A 16,957-nucleotide genomic window follows, 5' to 3' on the forward strand; every position below is an offset into this window, starting at 1 on the left:
GAAAGACTGGTATTTTACTCCCCTTTTACCTCTCCCCCTCTCCCATAGTCACTTTCCATTAAGCAAAAGATTTATGAGTATAACCTTTACGTTGAGTTTGTTCATTATGCTTGATAAAGGAGGCTATCTGTGTACCTCCGAAACGCGTTGCTTTCCACACACGCATTTACTGCTCCTACATTGTGTCTGTCCTGATTGATTGTCTATAAGTTTCTGTCATCTTTGAATAAAGAAAAAAATTGGAGTTTTGCACAGGTGATGCAGGTAACCTAGCAACCAGTTAGTAAAGAAATGGTCGTTTAATAAAAAATTCCTTCCTGCGCTCACAGAACCTACTTAAAAGACGTAGTATAAATATTCCTCCAGATAAAGGATACTTACTTTGGAGGAGGGGGTTATGATGTCCAATATTCCCCCTCCTGGTTCCAACACATCTATGCAGCCACCAAAGACATCATAACCCCCTCCTCCAAAGTAAGTCTCCTTTATCTGGAGGAATATTTATACTACGTCTTTTAAGTAGGTTCTGTGAGTGCAGGAAGGAATTTTTTATTAAACGACCATTTCTTTACATTTCATATGGGGGTTCCTTTGATGGACCCTTGAACTCTTTCCAGCGACTCTCCTCTTGGAAAAAGTGGATTATTGCAATACAGACCTACATACACAGTCCTATGGAAAACTGATCTGGAGGTGAGATATCTGGTTTAATATACCAGGAACTTTCTATTTTTTTCCCTTTTTGGATCATTTAGGGTTCTATTGGTTCTTTGGCGCTTCCTCTCTTTTTTCTATAGCAATCAGTTAGGTCATTTTTATTCAGCTGCACAGGATGGAGAAAATGCCTAGAGACTCAGGTGATGCAGGTAGCCTAGCAACCAAATAGGTTGTGATTGGCTGCAGACAGACTGGTCAGGTGACTGAGGTGATATATAGGGGGAGACAATGATCGCAGGGCAGAGAAGAAAGGGAGTAGAAAGAGAGAAGAATGGAAGAAGCAGGAGAGAAACAGAGAGAAGCAGAGAAGGAGAGTCAGCTGTGACAGTGAGTAGAGGGGAGTCTGCTGAAAGAACTTTGTTACAGTGACAGGGCCCCAGCTGCTAGACACGCCTGAGTCCGGCAGCGGCAGAAAGGTGCATATATATATATATATATATATATATATATATATATATATATATTATATATATATAGTTTTCTTTTACACCAGATAGGAATAATTTTCAGGAAAGGGCTTATATTTAAGCCCTTCCCTGAAAATCACTGCAGTGGTTGCCGGCAGACCATTGCTTTCAATGGGGCTGCCGGCAGCAGCCGCGACCCCATTGAGAGCAATAGTGCAAAGACCTGCATTCACGCGTGTTTGTGCACGTATCTGGGCGCTCCAGTTTTGTGCTCACCTACGTACGCACCAGCACACGCTTGTCTGAGGCAGTAAAAATGCCCTTTTATTTACCTTGTATTTTCTGGATATTATGATATAGTTGGATGATGGTGATTATATACAATTCTCCTCACTTCCACCACAGGGAGACTTGAATTAGTAACTATGACAATCTTTGCAACTCAAATCACACGGCTGGATGAAGCATTTCTGTCAAGAGTATACAATTCTTTACAATGAGGGCGATTTATGGCACTTATGGAGTGTAGGCGCTGGTATCACTGCTGTGACAGTGTGCCTCAATGAAGGGGAAGCAACTTCTGAAAGGTAGAAAAAGCGCTAATTGAAGAGTCTTCGTTTTTTATACCAACCACTGCATGTTTCCAGCCGCAGTATATTGTCACCTTATTATATGTCATTTCCAGCACAGTGGTTGAATGTTAATAAAGATAGAAAAAGTTTATTCTCCTGGAGAGTGGGAGGAAGATGTAATGAGATCTGCCCTTAGCCGTTGTCACTTGTCTCCCACATATAGCATTTATCTGTAGTCAGTGCTGAGCAGAAACTTGTCAGTGTTAAAATGAACTACTTGTTCCAAGAACTTTGCATCAATACTTTGGAACAGGACAAATCCTGCACAGCAGTGATGTCTGGTAGGGTTACAAATGAGGAGCTAAGCTAACCCTTCCAGTATCAAATCTGATTTAGTATGCAGAACACTTATAACATACTGTTAGGTAATTGCTATGTCTGTCCATAGACAGTGCTGTACGGATAAATGGGCATACACTTCTACATATTACATTACATTATATTGCTTAATTAAACTACATTACCTGACCTGTCTCTTTACAGCCCCTGAATTGGTAGTGATATCACAGGTGATGATGTCACACCTTGGGGCGTAGTGGCTAATTCACAAAGGGTGTCAAGTTGTCAACCCTATTTTTTGAGTAGCAAGACCAACTGCACCCTGGAACATGGCTAGATTGTGCCAGAGCTATGTTGCACCCCTCTAAAGGGAATATTTTAGTTTTGCTCATGTCCAAAAATAATAAAAAAGCTGATACCTCTCCTTAGTCGTCAGATGTCCAGCACCACATCTCAATTCTCCACTTCAGGTCTATTTTGACAGACTGCAGTCAAACTGTATATGGGATGTCTCAAGCTGCAGCAGCCAAATACAGACCTCTAAAAATTCTACCTAGCAGACAGTACTTGAGGCATATTGTATCAATTATGTAAGGCTCCATTGCAGGTTACATGCTTTTTTTTTTTAACAAAGATAGTTTACACTCTTCAGACTTAAGGCTCTTTTACACACAATAAGTTACTTTAAATTACAAAAATGTATCCATTTTCTCATTAGCATGATAGACCTGTCTAATATAGTATATACTATCTGCTTTATTCTATGCTATTTAATTCCTGTCCCTGGACAAGATCTCTCAGATGTTATAGCTCGCCATAAATCCTTTAGATATATTGAGACCTGCGTAAAATTTTATGGTGGGGGTTTTAACATCTGAGAAATCTGGTCCAGGGATAGTGAGGGGAATCAGGTCTCTCAACTAACAGCAATTTACAGATTATAAAAATGTAACACCCTTATCTCTGGACTAACTAAGGATTTAAGGTCCATTTACACTGGATGAATGTCGGGCAAATGATGCCTGACACTCGTCCCTGTGTCTCACTCCCCCACCCCTCTCCATTGAGATAACACAGTGGCTGTTCGCTACTGAACAGCCGCTGTTTAAACTTAACGATGAGCGATGAGCTTCATCACTGATCTTTTATGTAGCATAAATGATGAGCTTCATCATTCAGTTTAAACAGCGGCCGTTCAGTAGCAAATGGCTGCTATGTTATCTCAATGGAAGTGGTGGGGGAGCGAGAGGAGAGAAATCTTCTGCACTGCCCCGTCCCCCTGCTAGCCACTCTGTAAGCGAGACAGCTCTGCTAGCTCCCGTGCAGGAGCACTGGAGCGAGGAAACACAGGGACGAGTGTCGGGCATCGTGTAAATGGTCCTTTACTCTCCAACTCATCCTGTTTTGTTATTGTTCTATATGTAAATTAATCCCACCATGTATCTGTCCTTTTACGCATATGTGTGCTTCTTCAGATATATCCTGTTAAAAGCCTGATGAAGAGGCCTTTGCAGTCTTGAAAGCTTGCTGGAATATTTCTTTGTGTTCAACATTAAAATGTATCATATCTACAAGATTATATTGTTTCTCCTACTGAGAGCAGTAATACTTTTAAAACCTAATTGATTAGCATGTAACAACCTATTGCTATTGTACCATTACACTTATAGCTGCTTACCCTTTCTTCTTCCTCTAGGGGTGCAACATCCGTTGTGTACAGATGCAGGCAGAAAGGAACTCAGAAGCCTTATGCAGTCAAAATGTTGAAGAAAACTGTAAGTTGATATTTGGTTTAAATAGAAACCTTGTAGTAATTTACGTTAAACGATGGTTTAATAAGTCAACTAAAGCTTATATCAATAATATCAAGGCAGATGGTAAGCATGACTGAACATTTGTATCTGAATTGTGCTAATTTTCAAAATCAAATATTCTGATATTTGCAATCAGAGTTCATCAACTTATTAATGTTGGATCTGTTACAGACCGTAGTATGGGGTTTATCCAACAAAACCATATTATAAACAGATTGCTGACTAATCAAAACAAGTGATTTTCGTGTAAAAATGCAAGATGCCAAATTATTACCCAGTGGTGCAGAACGAGATAAATTTCCAAGCTAGACTATGCAATTTCTTGAGTTATCATAAAGAGGCACTCCTGCTCCACATATGATGGTACTGATGTTGGACCAATATCTGAGTGTTAGTCATTGAACCCCAAACTAACTATAGTAAGTAAGCAATAAGCCATGAGCTGAACATTATTTTTTATGTTTGTGGGAGTCCTTTTTTGGGCACCAAGGCATACAATGTCCTTTTGGGTATATAAAATGGATGTTGAGTGCCAGACCAGACAAATGAGTTGGCCATCAGTGCATATGGCATAGTGATGCTTCTGGTCTCATGTACTGCCATAATCTATATATATAAAATTGAATGTATGTCTGTCTGCGTGCGTGCGTGCGTGTCTGCGTGCGTGCGTGTCTGTTTGTCCTTTATGCGCTACTACACCATTCATCCGATCGCCATGAAACTTTGGGAAGTTGTTAAGTACACTCCTGGGAAGATTATAGGCATAGTACAAATATCCTACGATAAATGGCGCGCGAGCGTCGTCGAAAGTTACGCCCCCCCCCCACGTAGATCGAATAAGTAAGCCACCTGCTATTGTGATGTCATCACTGATGTCATCAACATCGGACGCCCTTGAACATGCCCCAACATGTTCCATAAAGCTGCATTGTGATGTCATTAAGGCTGTATTATGACACGTACAGCTTGGAACCACTAGAGCACGCCAGCCAATTACCATTGGAGTTGGAAGTGGGTAAACAAGTACTAGGATATCTTCCTAAGAAGACACAGCAGCCGGATAAATTGTATGTTCCACCCAACGGCTATTTTATTCAGCCCGCAAGGGGGAAGCAGCGGCCTACAAAATCTCATTCAGGTAGGGTTCAGTTCTTGGAGGTTGGGGAATGCTTATGGGCAAGGCCTTATGTCTCATCCCAACTCGATTATTCAATTCTAAGCGCAAAAGAATTAGCGTCCAAATTTTATGTACGGAATTTAATTCTCTCACTTCCCAATGTCATAGAAACTTGAAATTTGGCACGAGCATTGATTATGTCATAAATAGGAAAAGTTAATGGGTCCCAACTCGATTATTCAATTCAAAGCGCCAAAGAATTAGCGTTCAAATTTTATGTACGGAATCTAATTCTCTCATTTCCGGATGTCATAGATAGATAGATAGATAGATAGATAGATAGATAGATAGATAGACTGTATGCAATAACCTAGATAGATAGATAGATAGATAGATAGATAGATAGATAGATAGATAGATAGACTGTATGCAATGACACGTACAGCTTGAAACCATAAATACTAGAGCACGCCAGCCATTTACAGTCAGTCTCCATTGGAGTTGGAAGTGGGCAAACATGTACTAGGCTATCTTCCCAAGAAGCCACAGCAGCCGGATAAATTGGATGTTCCACCCAACGGCTATTTTATTCAGCCTGCAAGGGGGAAGCAGCGGCCTACAAAACCTCAGTGGTCGCTGCTGCCGTCATCTAGATATATAAAAACGAATGTATGTATGTATGTCTGTCTTCGCAGCAACGCGCGACGGGTACGCTAGTAGCTTATAAATAGCTTAATAATCTCCTCATTTTCATACCTTACAGAAATAAAATGGTTAGGAATAGGAGAAAACCAATGTGGCTCAAAAAAGATGTAAAGAGGGCAATAAGCAACCAAAAAAAGCATTTAAACTTCTAAAGTAAGAAGGCAGCAAAGAAGCACTAACAACCAATAAGGAAAAAAAACTATGGAAAAAGGAGATAAAAGAAGCGAAGGTGAAGACAGAGAGACTCATCGTCAGACATAGTAAAACTAACCCTGTACTGTTCTTCAACTATACACATAGTAAAAAGATTAATGCTGACAGTGTTGGCCCTTTAAAAAAAATGTAGGAAAAATAGTAAAGGGTGATGAGGAAAAAAGCAAATCTATTAAATATTTTTTTCGCCATTGTATCCACTCAGGAAAATGAAATATCAGGTGAAATGCAGAGTTATAAAGTAAACTCTCCCTTAAATGTCACCAGTCTAACCTAGTAAGACGTACAGAGCAACTTTAAACAGATTAACATAGACAAATTATCAGGTCCTGATGGCTTCCACCTCCAGATTCAAAGGGAATTAAGTAACGTGATAGACAGACCATTGTTTCTTATATTTAAGGACTTTATACTGATAGATTCTGTGCCACTGGAATGGTACATCGACAATGTTGTGCTAATATTAAAAAATGGGTCAAAAAGCAAACCTGTAAGCTATATACTAGTAAATCTAACTTCTATTGTGGGTAAAATGTTTGAGGGGTTTCTAAGAGATGCTATCCTAGAGTACGGCAAGGAAAATAGCTGTATGACTCCATATCAGCATCGGTTTAGGAGGTCACTTCTATCAAGCCAATCCGATCAGCTCCTATGAGGAGGTAAGTTCTAGACTGGACCGAGAAGATACACTGAATCGTGTATAGCTTGATTTTTTTCCAAAGCATTTGATACTGTGCCATATAAAAGGTTGCTATATAAAATGAGAAAACTTGGTCTAGGTGAGAATGTGTGTAAGTGGGTAAGTAACTGGCTCAGTGATAGAAAGCAGAGGGTAGTAATAAATGTAACGGTGACCCAATCAGAGTATGTGCCTAGTGGGGTACCACAGGGGTTGGTATTGGAAGGGTTACTAGTGTGGTACCATAGGGGGGCAGTACTGGGCCCTATTCTTTTTAATATATTTATTAATGACCTGGTAGAAGGATTAAACAGCAAAATAGCAATATTTGCAGATGATACAAAACTATGTAAAGTAATTAAAACAAGAGGACAGAATGTGGTTGAAAATGGATCTGGATAAATTGGGGGCTAGGGCAGAAATGTGGAAATGAGGTTTATCACTGATAAATGTAAGGTTATGCACATGGACAGAAAAAATACATGTCATCATTACGCACTAAATGGGAAACCACTAGGTAACACTGACATGGAAATGGCAAGCAACTAAAGTAATGAATGGAATAGGTAGGCTAAAATACCCAGAGAGGTCATAAAAATTGGGATTATTTCGTTTAGAAAAAAAGATGGCTGAGGGGCGATCTAATAACTTTGTATAAATATATCAGGGGACAATACAGAGATCTCTTCCATCATCTGTTTATATCCAGGTCTGTCACTGTAACAAGGGGGCGCCCTCTATGTCTAGAGGAAAGATGCTTTCTACACCGATATAGAAGGGGGTTCTTTACTGTAAGAGCAGTGAGACTATGGAACCCTCTCTCTGAGGACGTGGTGATGGCAAATTCTATAAAATGGTTTAAGAGGGGCCTGAATGTCTTTCTTGAGCATTACAATATTACATGTTTTATTCACTAATTACTTCAGAAGGGTTGTTGATCCAGGGATCATTCTGCTTGCCAGGCTTGAAGTTGAGAAGGAATTATTTTTCATAAAATAAGGAAATTAGCTTTTACATCATTGGATTCTTTTGCCTTTATCTGGTTTAACATTGGGCGGGGGTGGTGAGGGGGGTAGCAGGCTGAACTGGGTGGACATAAGTCTTTTTCCCTCTTCCCTTCTGGTCTACATCTACATTAATCCCACCATACTTGCATTCTAGGATGGATTTTTCTCAGGCTGCATAGATGGCAGCCATTTTTGTTTTTCAATTCGTGGAGAACCCCTTAGATATATAAATATGAAAATATAATAAATGATATAGTTAAATGATGACGTGCAGTGGTGTGCTGTAATGTCATCAGTCTGTTCAAACATTTTATATACCACAAAAATCCAAAGCTATCAAAAATTTCAGACTTTCCTAAGTGGACAGATTCCAGGCATTTTGGCCTTTGGCCTCGTTCAGATGAGCATTCCTATTTTGCGCCCAAATAGCCGCGCAAAAACATTGCGTCTATTACAACCAATGGTTTCCTATTGAAGCGTTCACATGAACGGTTTTTAGAGGCGCAAAGTACTCCCACCTGCAAAAGATAGGACATGTGTGGCTACAATGCTCGCATCTAAGGTCTGTGTTGTCGGAAAAGATAGGACCTGACCTATCTCTTGTGCGTGTTGCGCAGGAGTTCCCATTGACTTCTATGGGAGCTGGATTAACACACACCATGGATCGTGTTAGCAAGCAAATTATGCACAAATATGGATCACACCTTTAGCTTCATTCACACAGTTTTTCCACATGCAAGTGGCGATCTTTTTGCGCAAGAAAGACGCTTGTCTGAACGAGGCCTTAACAGCAAATAGAAATACCCCAGCACTTTAGAAACGTCACTCCATTGATTCCAGAATGTGAATGGAAATGCTCAGCAACAAATTGACCAAGTCTAAAAATCTTCTTCCAATAGAAGGACAATCAAAAGGCCTCGCTAACAGCTGTGTGGCCCATCCCAGACTTCATCCTGACCGACCTTTCTTGGAAGTGAACTTTTCTATTAATGGTCTAGTCACATATCACCTGGCTATTGATGCAGTAGAAGACAATAGGCAAAAACACATAGCAGCTCTGGGGACTTTCAGAAGGCCCCTGGCTGCCATGACACCTGGAGAGCACCCAGCAATCTCATTGTGTGGGTTCCATTCAAGACCTCCAATTGCCGATAAGGCCTTTAAAATCCGCTGTCAATTCTGACAGTGGTGTTTAAATGGCCCGATCAGCAATCAAGTTTAAAGAGTTAACAGTTGCGATCGGCGTAAACATTGATTGTAGCCGTTTTGGCCCAGTGTCGGGTGTCAATGACAGCAGCCATATATGGAGCGGGCTTGGCTTCTGAACCCGTGCTATATTAATCCCACACACCTAGGATGTACATATATGTCCTGGGACAGCAAGGAGGTCAGTGTGTGTATAAAGCAACACTTTGGTGGAGGGTCTCTTTGCAGAAAATGTCTTGACTGCAACTGAACATTAGCAGTAGAGATGAGCGAGCGTACTCGTTCGAGCTTGATACTCGTTCGAGTATTAGCGTGTTCGAGATGCTCGTTACTCGTAACGAGCACACGCGATGTTCGGGTTACTTTCACTTTCATCTCTGAGACGTTAGCGCGCTTTTCTGGCCAATTGAAAGACAGGGAAGGCATTACAACTTCCCCCTGCGACGTTCAAGCCCTATACCACCCCCCTGCAGTGAGTGGCTGGCGAGATCAGGTGTCACCCGAGTATAAAAATCGGCCCCACCCGCAGCTCGCCACAGATGCGTTCTGACACGGGAGGGAAAGTGCTATCTTGTTGGAGCTGCTATAGGGAGAGCGTTAGGAGTATTTTAGGCTTCAAGAACCCCAACGGTCCTTCTTAGGGCCACATCTAACCATGTGCAGTACTGTGGAGGCTGCTTTTTGCAGTGTTGCACTTTTTTTTTTTTGGGTATATCGGCCGTGCAGAGCATTGCGCCCTGCAGTAATACTCCAGGGCCAGAAGCGCTTAGCAGGGACAGAAGACATATTGATTGAATATAGGCAGTGGGCCTTTGCAAAAAAATTTGGGGAAAAAAATCTATTTGGGCTGCCTGTGAGTGTCCTCAGTGTTCTGGGTCTGTGCTGGGTGTAGTAGTTCTCCAAATTCATACGCAGCCAGCTAAGTGTTACAGCAGGCTTGTGCAAAATTATTTCCTGGCTCTGTCTGGGCTGTGAAATCACCGCTGTATTGCAGTTCACAGTGCAACACTCTGCAGTTCTGTGACATACTCCAGGGCCAGAAGTGCTTAGGCAGGGACAGAAGACATATTGATTATTGATTGAATATAGGCAGTGGGCCTTTGCAAAAAAATTTGGGGAAAAAAATCTATTTGGGCTGCCTGTGAGTGTCCTCAGTGTTCTGGGTCTGTGCTGGGTGTAGTAGTTCTCCAAATTCATACGCAGCCAGCTAAGTGTTACAGCAGGCTTGCGCAAAATTATTTCCTGGCGTTCCGTAAGCGAAGTCAGCCTCCAACCACAGGCCAATAAGCGGCACATTTAATTACAGCGTTCTGTTTCTGCACTACTGGTAATACACCATGCTGAAGGGTAGGGGTAGGCTTAGAGGACGTGGACGCGGGCGAGGACACGGAGGCCCAAGTCAGAGTGTGGGCACAGGCCGAGCCAGTGCGGTGGCCAGGGGTAGAGGCAGGGCCAGACCGAATAATCCACCAACTGTTTCCCAAAGCGCCCCCTCGCGCCATGCCACCCTGCAGAGGTCAAGGTGCTCTACGGTGTGGCAGTTTTTCACAGAGACGCCTGACGACCGACGAACAGTGGTGTGCAACCTATGTCGCTCCAAGATCAGCTGGGGAGGCACCACCACCAGCATGCGCAGGCATATGATGGCCAAGCACCCCACAAGGTGGGACGAAGGCCGTTCACCGCCTCCGGTTTGCACCAAAGCCTCTCCCCCTGTGCCCCAACCTGCCACTGAGATCCAACCCCCCTCTGAGGACACAGGCACTACCGTCTCCTGGCCTGCACCCACACCCTCACCTCCGCTGTCCTCGGCCCCATCCAGCAATGTCTCTCAGCGCAGTGTCCAGACGTCGCTAGCGCCACTGTTTGAGCGCGAGCGCAAGTACGCCGCCACGCACACACACGCTCAAGCGTTAAACGTGCACATTGCCAAATTGATCAGCCTGGAGATGCTGCCGTATAGGCTTGTGGAAATGGAGGCTTTCAAAAGCATGATGGCGGCGGCGGCCCCGCGCTACTCGGTTCCCAGTCTCCACTATTTTTCCCGATGTGCCGTCCCAGGCCTGCACGACCACGTCTCCCGCAACATTGTATGCGCCCTCACCAACGCGGTTACTGCCAAGGTCCACTTAACAACGGACACGTGAACAAGCACAGGCGGGCAGGGCCACTATATCTCCCTGACGGCACATTGGGTGAATTTAGTGGAGGCTGGGACAGAGTCAGAGCCTGGGACCGCTCACGTCCTACCCACCCCCCGAATTGCGTGCCCCAGCTCGGTGGTGGTATTTTCGGCGGTGTATGCTTCCTCCACTAAACCACCCTCCTCCTCCTCCTCCTCCTCCTACGCAACCTCTGTCTCGCAATCAAGATGTGTCAGCAGCAGCTCGTCGCCAGCAGTCGGTGTCGCGCGGCATGGCAGCACAGTGGTGGGCAAGCGTCAGCAGGCTGTGCTAAAACTACTCAGCTTAGGAGAGAAGAGTCAGATGGCCCACGAACTGCTGCAGGGTCTGACACAGCAGACCGACCGCTGGCTTGCGCTGCTGAGCCTCCAACCGGGCATGGTCGTGTGTGACAACGGCCGTAACCTGGTGGCGGCTCTGCAGCTCGGCAGCCTCACGCACGTGCCATGCCTGGCCCATGTCTTTAATTTGGTGGTTCAGCGCTTTCTGAAAAGCCACCCACGCTTGTCATACCTGCTCGGAAAGGTGCGCCAGCTCTGCGCACATTTCCGCAACTCCAAGACGGACGCTGCCACCCTGCGGACCCTGCAACATCGGTTTCATCTGCCAGTGCACCGATTGCTGTGCGACGTGCCCACACAGTGGAACTCTACGCTCCACATGTTGGCCAGGCTCTATGAGCAGCGTAGAGCTATTGCGGAATACCAACTCCAACATGGGCGCGCGTAGTGGGAGTCAGCCTCCTCAATTCTTTACAGAAGAGTGGGCCTGGTTGGCAGCCATCTGCCAGGTCCTTGGAAACTTTGAGGAGTCTACCCAGATGCTGAGCGGGGATGCTGCAATCATTAGCGTCACCATTCCTCTGCTATGCCTCTTGAGAAGTTCCCTGCAAAGCATAAAGGCAGACGCTTTGCAATCGGAAACGGAGGCGGGGGAAGCCAGTATGTCGCTGGATAGTCAGAGCACCCTCATGTCTATATCTCAGCGCGTTGAGGAGGAGGGGGAGGAGCATGAGGAGGAGGGGGAAGAGACAGCTTGGCCCACTGCTGAGGGTACAGATGCTGCTTGCCTGTCATCCTTTCAGCGTGTATGGCCAGAGGAGGAGGAGGAGGAGGAGGAGGAGGAGGGGGAGGAGCATGAGGAGGAGGGGGAAGAGACAGCTTGGCCCACTGCTGAGGGTACAGATGCTGCTTGCCTGTCATCCTTTCAGTGTGTATGGCCAGAGGAGGAGAAGGAGGAGGATCCTGAAAGTGATCTTCCTAGTGAGGACAGCCATGTGTTGCGTACAGGTACCCTGGCACACATGGCTGACTTCATGTTAGGATGCCTTTCTCGTCACCCTCGCGTTACACGCATTCTGGCCACTACGGATTACTGGGTGTACACACTGCTCGACCCACGGTATAAGGAGAGCCTTTCCACTCTCATTCCCGAAGAGGAAAGGGGTTCGAGAATGATGCTATACCACAGGGCGCTGGTGGACAAACTCATGGTAAACTTCCCATCCGACAGTGCTAGTGGCCGAAGGCGCATTTCCGCGGCCCAGGTAGCAGGGGAGGCGCAGAGATCAGGCAGCATGTACAGCGCAGGCAGGGGAACATTATCCAAGGCCTTTGCCAGCTTTATGGCTCCCCAGCAAGACTGTGTCACCGGTCCCCAGTCAAGGCTGAGTTGGCGGGAGCACTGTAAAAGGATGGTGAGGGAGTACGTAGCTGATCGCACGAGCGTCCTCGGTGACGCCTCTGCCCCCTACAACTACTGGGTGTCGAAGATGGACACGTGGCCTGAACTCGCGCTGTATGCCCTGGAGGTGCTTGCTTGTCCTGCGGCTAGCGTCTTGTCAGAGACTGTGTTTAGTGTGGCTGGGGGAATCATCACGGATAAGCGTACCCACCTGTCAACCGACAGTGCCGACAGGCCAACACTCATCAAGATGAACAAAGCCTGGATTTCCCCAGACTTCTCTTCACCACCAGCGGACAGCAGCGATACCTAAACAATACGTAGGCTGCACCCGCGGATGGAAGCATCGTTCTCTATCACCATCAAAAACGGGGACGTTTTTGCTTCATCAATCTGTGTATAATATTCCTCCTCCTGCTCCTCCTCCTGAAACCTCACATAATCACCCCGAACGGGCAATTTTTCTTAGGCCCACAAGGCTCAGTCATATAATTTTTCTAAACAATTTTTATACGTTTCAATGCTCATTAAAGCGTTGAAACTTTCACCTGAACCAATTTTGATTTTTACTGGGCTGCCTCCTGGCCTAGTTACCAATTAAGCCACATTAACCAAAGCGATTAATGGGTTTCACCTGTCCTCTTGGTTGGGCATGGGCAATTTTTCTCAGGTACATTAGTACTGTTGGTACACCAATTTTTGGGGGCCCTCGCCTACAGTGTAATCCAATTAATTTTTAGCCCACCTGCATTACAGCTGACGTTACATCAGCTGTGTTGGGCACTGCAATGGGATATATTTATGTACCGCCGGTGGGTTCCAGGGAGCCACCCATGCTGTGGGTCCACAGGGAGTTGTAACTGCATGTGTCCACTTCTAAAGAACCCCAGTCTGACTGGGGCATGCAGTGTGGGCCGAAGCCCACCTGCATTAAACATGACATTATTACCTCAGCTGTGATGGGCAATGCAATGGGATATATTTATGTACTGCCGGTGGCTTCCTGGCACCCACCCATGCTGTGGGTCCACAGGGAGTTGTAACTGCATGTGTCCACTTCTAAAGAACCCCAGTCTGACTGGGGCATGCAGTGTGGGCCGAAGCCCACCTGCATTAAACATGACATTATTACCTCAGCTGTGATGGGCAATGCAATGGGATATATTTATGTACCGCCGGTGGCTTCCTGGCACCCACCCATGCTGTGGGTCCACAGGGAGTTGTAACTGCATGTGTCCACTTCTAAAGAACCCCAGTCTGACTGGGGCATGCAGTGTGGGCCGAAGCCCACCTGCATTAAACATGACATTATTACCTCAGCTGTGATGGGCACTGCAATGGGATACATTTATGTACAGCCGGTGGGTTCCAAGGAGCCACCCATGCTGTGGGTGCACACGGAATTCCCATTGCGGAGTTGTACCTGCCTGTGACTATTTATAAAAAAACGCGGTCTGACTGGGGCATGCAGACACCTTGACAGAATGAATCGTGTGTGGCACATAGGTTCCCCATTGCTATGCCCACGTGTGCAGCTCCAGATGGAGGTGGCACAGGATTGGATTTCTCATTGCTTATGTACAGCATTGTGGACTATCGCCCCGCCCCTTTTAAAGAGGGTCGCTGCCTAGCCGTGCCAACCCTCTGCAGTGTGTGCCTGTGGTTCCTCCTCATGGCAGACGCACTTATAAATAGACATGAGGGTGGCGTGGCATGAGGGCAGCTGAAGGCTGGGCAGGGACAGTTTGGTGTGCGCTGTGGACACTGTGTCGTGGGGGGGGGGGGAGGGTTGGTCAGCATGTAACCCAGGAGAAGTGGCAGCGGAGTGTCATGCAGGCAGTGATTGTGCTTTGTTGGAGGTAGTGTGGTGCTTAGCTAAGGTATGCATTGCTAATGAGGGCTTTTCAGAAGTAAAAGTTGTTAAGAGGGGGGTGGGGCACTCTTGCCGCTATTGTGGCTTAATAGTGGGACCTGGGAACTTGAGATGCAGCCCAACATGTAGCCCCTCGTCTGCCCTATCCGTTTCTGTGTCGTTCCCATCACTTTCTTGAATTGCCCAAATTTTCACAAAGGAAAACCTTAGCGAGCATCGGCGATATACAAAAATGCTCGGGTCGCCCATTGACGTCAATGGGGTTCGTTATTCGAAACGAACCCTCGAGCATCGCGAAAAGTTCGTCTCGAGTAACGAGCACCCGAGCATTTTGGTGCTTGCTCATCTCTAATTAGCACGGATTTGCATTTGGAGCAGAAAGACAGAGGGTAGTGATATCACCTACATGTGTAACAATCATTAAATTTACATTTAACTCAGTAAGATATCTCAACTACAATGTACTATAATACTGTAAACAGAATTATCACAATGCATCAGCCATGTTACACCCATAGGCCGCCTGCAGACAGCCGGGTCGGATCCGGCTGCAAGAATTCTCGCAGCGGGACCCGATCCGTGCCCCTGCAGAGAGCACAGCGGACTCACCCTCTCCCGCAGCTCCGGCTCTTGCATGTGCCGGCTGCCCGGTGAGTGACGTTTCTGTGCGGGGCTCGCAGAATAAGCACATGCTGCGGTTTGTTTGCTGCGCGTGATTTCGTGCAGACAAACCGCGGCCGTCTGCATAGGATTGCGTGCTGTAATGCAATCCTATGCAGGCGTCCAGGGGCGGAAATTTTGCGGGGAATCCCGCTGCGGAATTTCCGCCCGTCTGCAGGCAGCCTTACTTGCAGCTTTCTAGCCAATAGAACAGTGGTAATCAAGCTGTGATACAGGTCCAAAGGGTCCACGGGATACGCAGCAGGCATCCAGGCTGTGAACTGCAAAGACAGAAATAGCCAAAATACAGTTTATAGAATAATTTCTTTTTAAAGTCCATTTTATTGAAAAATCTCCTTTAAAAACATCACCACATCTTCATGAACTTAATAAAAATTCCATCATGTTTCAAATGCATTTAAGAGTTCTTTTTTTAATTAATCATGGCTGATCAAACAGCCCAAAGTACCATCATAAATAAGAAAATATCACATCACATGACAAGCACTATTTCTATTTTTGAAGGGCTTGTTAAGGATCTATCCATGCTCCCCAGTTCATTTAGGGGAAAAGACAAGTGAGCTGGCATTTTCCATTTCTTTACCCAGGCTGTCCACTTATCACAGCCTTCCCATTAGAAAGGTGCAGTACATGCATTAGACACATGCATTAAATACACACATAACACATGCACAATACAGGTATGGAACATGTATAGCACATGCATCTGCCATTTACAGCTCACACATTGGTTCAGCACATGCATTGCTCACACCCAGTGCTGTTGTCCATCAGGAAAAAGCCACAATCACATGTTAAGCTCCACCCATAGGGATGATTTAGTGATCTTGCATTGAACAGGGAGTTGGACTAGATGACCCTGGAGGTCCCTTCCAACTCTACTATTCTACGATTCCTTGGTATAACTTAGCTCGACACACCCCCATCACAATGCAGCTAAGCAAAATCCAGTGTACCCCTCCTAAATTTCATGTACCTTACTACTGGCCAGACCTCTACTGCACTCTTCACAATAAAGTGGATGGGACAGTCCTTGATCCCTATTGCCCCCTATACGGCTTCACTGGCTGCACAGATGGTATCTGGCCCTATTATGTCATGCACCTATCTCCTGTTCATGTATGCACATACTGCTATTCCAAAGAGAAAGAGAACAGTCATTTTCTAATTGATGAAAGTCTCAAATGAAAGAACTCCTAATAAACCAGAAAGAAAACCAACTGCAAATGCAAGATCTTGGCATTCTAAAGGCGACCATAGACCCTAAATAGCTTTCACTCAAACGCTTGTTTGTCTAACAGCTACTCCTGCAGACCCCCCCTCCATACAAATGTATGCTCAGCTTGGCAGAGTGTGCATGTATTATCAGCGAGGTGAAGCAAATAAACCTCTGGTGACACTTCAGCTCCTCTGAGAGCAAAAGATAGAATGTGTTTGACTCCAACAGGAAGTATTAGCAGAAGTTCTGAAATGGGAAATACACTAACGATAATTATAGAATTATATTACAATTATTGAAATAGTAGCCATAATGTTAAACTATACTGCCTATAGCAGTGGTGGCGAACCTATGGCACGCGTGCCAGAGGCGGCACTCAGAGCCTTCCCTGCTGGCACTCGCCGCCATCGGCCGCTCACCACATTAGTGAATACTGGCAGGGGTGCCGCAACTCCCTTGCCGGTATTCACTCAGCAGCGCTGACGTCAGTGTGCAGCTGGGATCCTCTTCCCCCCTCCCCTGACATCTCCTACTTGGTTCCG

The 16,957-nt window shown here is 45.7% G+C and overlaps 1 protein-coding gene across 1 annotated transcript in view; it reads left to right on the forward strand.

Moving 5' to 3' along the window:
- The window catches only part of CAMK4 (calcium/calmodulin dependent protein kinase IV), a 200,885-nt gene that overhangs the window by 107,932 nt on the left and 75,996 nt on the right, over positions 1-16,957 (forward strand). The window contains exon 2 of the mRNA XM_066601905.1: positions 3,732-3,810. Within this exon, the coding sequence (XP_066458002.1) occupies positions 3,732-3,810 (79 nt within the window). The remainder of the gene's footprint in view (positions 1-3,731; positions 3,811-16,957) is intronic.

The sequence above is a fragment of the Eleutherodactylus coqui genome, chromosome 5, assembly GCF_035609145.1.
Source record: "Eleutherodactylus coqui strain aEleCoq1 chromosome 5, aEleCoq1.hap1, whole genome shotgun sequence".
NCBI lineage: Eukaryota > Metazoa > Chordata > Amphibia > Anura > Eleutherodactylidae > Eleutherodactylus > Eleutherodactylus coqui.